At 37.2% G+C, this 1,760-nt stretch overlaps 1 protein-coding gene across 3 annotated transcripts in view; it reads right to left on the bottom strand.

The window, feature by feature from the left end:
* The window catches only part of LOC105118358 (nudix hydrolase 2-like), a 3,043-nt gene extending 1,453 nt beyond the window's left edge, over positions 1 to 1,590 (bottom strand). The window contains exons 1-5 of one of the 3 annotated variants that reach the window (XM_011016283.1): positions 1,082 to 1,590; positions 885 to 921; positions 368 to 594; positions 181 to 246; positions 8 to 104 (exon numbers count right to left, since the gene is read on the bottom strand). In XM_011016283.1, coding sequence (XP_011014585.1) covers positions 8 to 104; positions 181 to 246; positions 368 to 594; positions 885 to 921; positions 1,082 to 1,096 — 442 coding nt within the window. In that variant the 5' untranslated portion in view covers positions 1,097 to 1,590. Of the gene's footprint in view, positions 1 to 7; positions 105 to 180; positions 247 to 367; positions 595 to 880; positions 922 to 1,081 lie in introns of all 3 variants that reach the window. The other 2 variants (XM_011016284.1, XM_011016282.1) reach the window with 2 other exon arrangements.
* Positions 1,591 to 1,760: the final 170 nt, after the last annotated feature.

Genomic DNA, 1,760 nt, shown 5'->3' with positions numbered 1-1,760 from the left:
CCTACACGATGCGAAGCATTTTCTGGAAGAGTATCGGGAGTATCAGGAATCCAATACACCAGCATCAAGTAGTCTGGTTCAGCATGATGATATCTAAATCCTTCCTACACAACTTATAAAATATTACTATAAAGTTTATGAAAAAGCACTAGGTGCTGCTGGAAAGATGTGCTTAATTACCTGAACTAGAGGTTCAACAAGACTAACAAGTCCAATAGGCAATTTGATCCATACACCCTTTTTCCCCTGAAAGGAGTGCCACGAAATGAAAAATACTGTGTCATGTAAGTGGAGATTAAATTATCATCGAGTGAAGTGAGAGTAAAGGGAAAACATAAAAGACTAATGAACACTAAAGAAGAATTACTTGTTGCCTCCATTTTACTATGGATGCTCTGAGTGAAGGGATAAATTCTGTAGAGTCCACAGATTCTTTCATTTCTATTACAATTCCTTCATACAAATCCTCAACTGCATTGAGTAATCCAACATGCTCGACTCTACTTTCAGCTTCAATTTGCTCCTTAATAGACAATGAACTTGTTGAAGCTGGAATTTTCCCGGTCGAAAAGAAAGCCTTGAAATGACTGCTACCTGAAGGAACGGAAAATCAGCTGCTAAATAGTACTTGAGTAGAAAAAACGAAGAACATTATTAACACCTTCCAATTCTCAGAAAGAGAAAGTAGAACAATTATAGAAGCTAATCAATGTTGTTTATGCAGACCTAAGCATACAAAAAGGCTTTCCTGTTCGAGCATTATGGAAGGTATGTAAAACAAATCTATTCAATGTGAAGTGATCTGTTTCTAGCTCACCAAAATATGGAAAAGTAACTAAAACAAGTCCTAAAACTCCTAATTAACAAGGCAAAACGTATCTCACTCATTGTGAAGATGAAGAGAATGGCATGAAGAAGCGCCTGCATTCAACCCGTTTAACCATTAGCTTTTGTATATGTGTCTTAAGAAGAGAAAAAGGAATGTCTAGAGGAAAAAGACGTTCTGAGAACCTGATAAACTTTTCATTTCAATTCATTGAACAACAGAGTAGGAGTCATCGGAAAGCCAGAGTTCAAATACCTTTCGAAAATCCATGACAAGAAGATGGAGATAATAGGGTGGTGCACAGACGAGGCCTATTTGGAGGTAGAGAAACTGGTGACGGGCAGTTCTTGCTCGGAAGAAGAAACACTAGTTTGCGATACCTGATTCTGATCATCTGCTTATCCTTAATGTTAACCCAAATATTATTGCTAATATACAGCATTTGCAGGTTCGAGCTGCTTTCGATGGCTTCCACCTTACTTCACGAAAGAGATCTCTATTTCTCTGAATTTTCGGATTCTTTTATATTGCATGTATGGCGCCTGAAAACTTCGTGGGGTTGGGGTTCATCAGGCTGACCAGGATACTTTGAATGGTAAATCTTTCTTAATCTTGACCAAAAATTCTTGACACGGTTTTGTACTGTAGTATAGACCGCTACGTGCAAAAGGGTTTTGAAAATAACAGCTTGGATGCTTCATACAAACTGCTTTCCCAGTTCATTTCCTTCCACCTTCCTCTCACTGTCCCTGTAATGAAGGAAAGAGAGGGAAAACAAAAATAGTTTTGTGAGTGAAATACGGTGCCAACTTTTTACATGATGAACTTGCTGACAGTAAGTAAATATTAACTTTCTTTTCTGTATGTTTTGGTTTAGAAATATAACTAAATCATTTATCCTTGTCGATTTTCTCGGATCAATTTCTTTTTTAAT

This window comes from Populus euphratica, unplaced genomic scaffold (assembly GCF_000495115.2).
Source record: "Populus euphratica unplaced genomic scaffold, PopEup_1.0 scaffold1895.1, whole genome shotgun sequence".
Taxonomy (NCBI): Eukaryota; Viridiplantae; Streptophyta; class Magnoliopsida; order Malpighiales; family Salicaceae; genus Populus; species Populus euphratica.
Note: the sequence above shows the minus strand (reverse complement) of the source record. Positions and strands in the feature narration are given on the sequence as shown.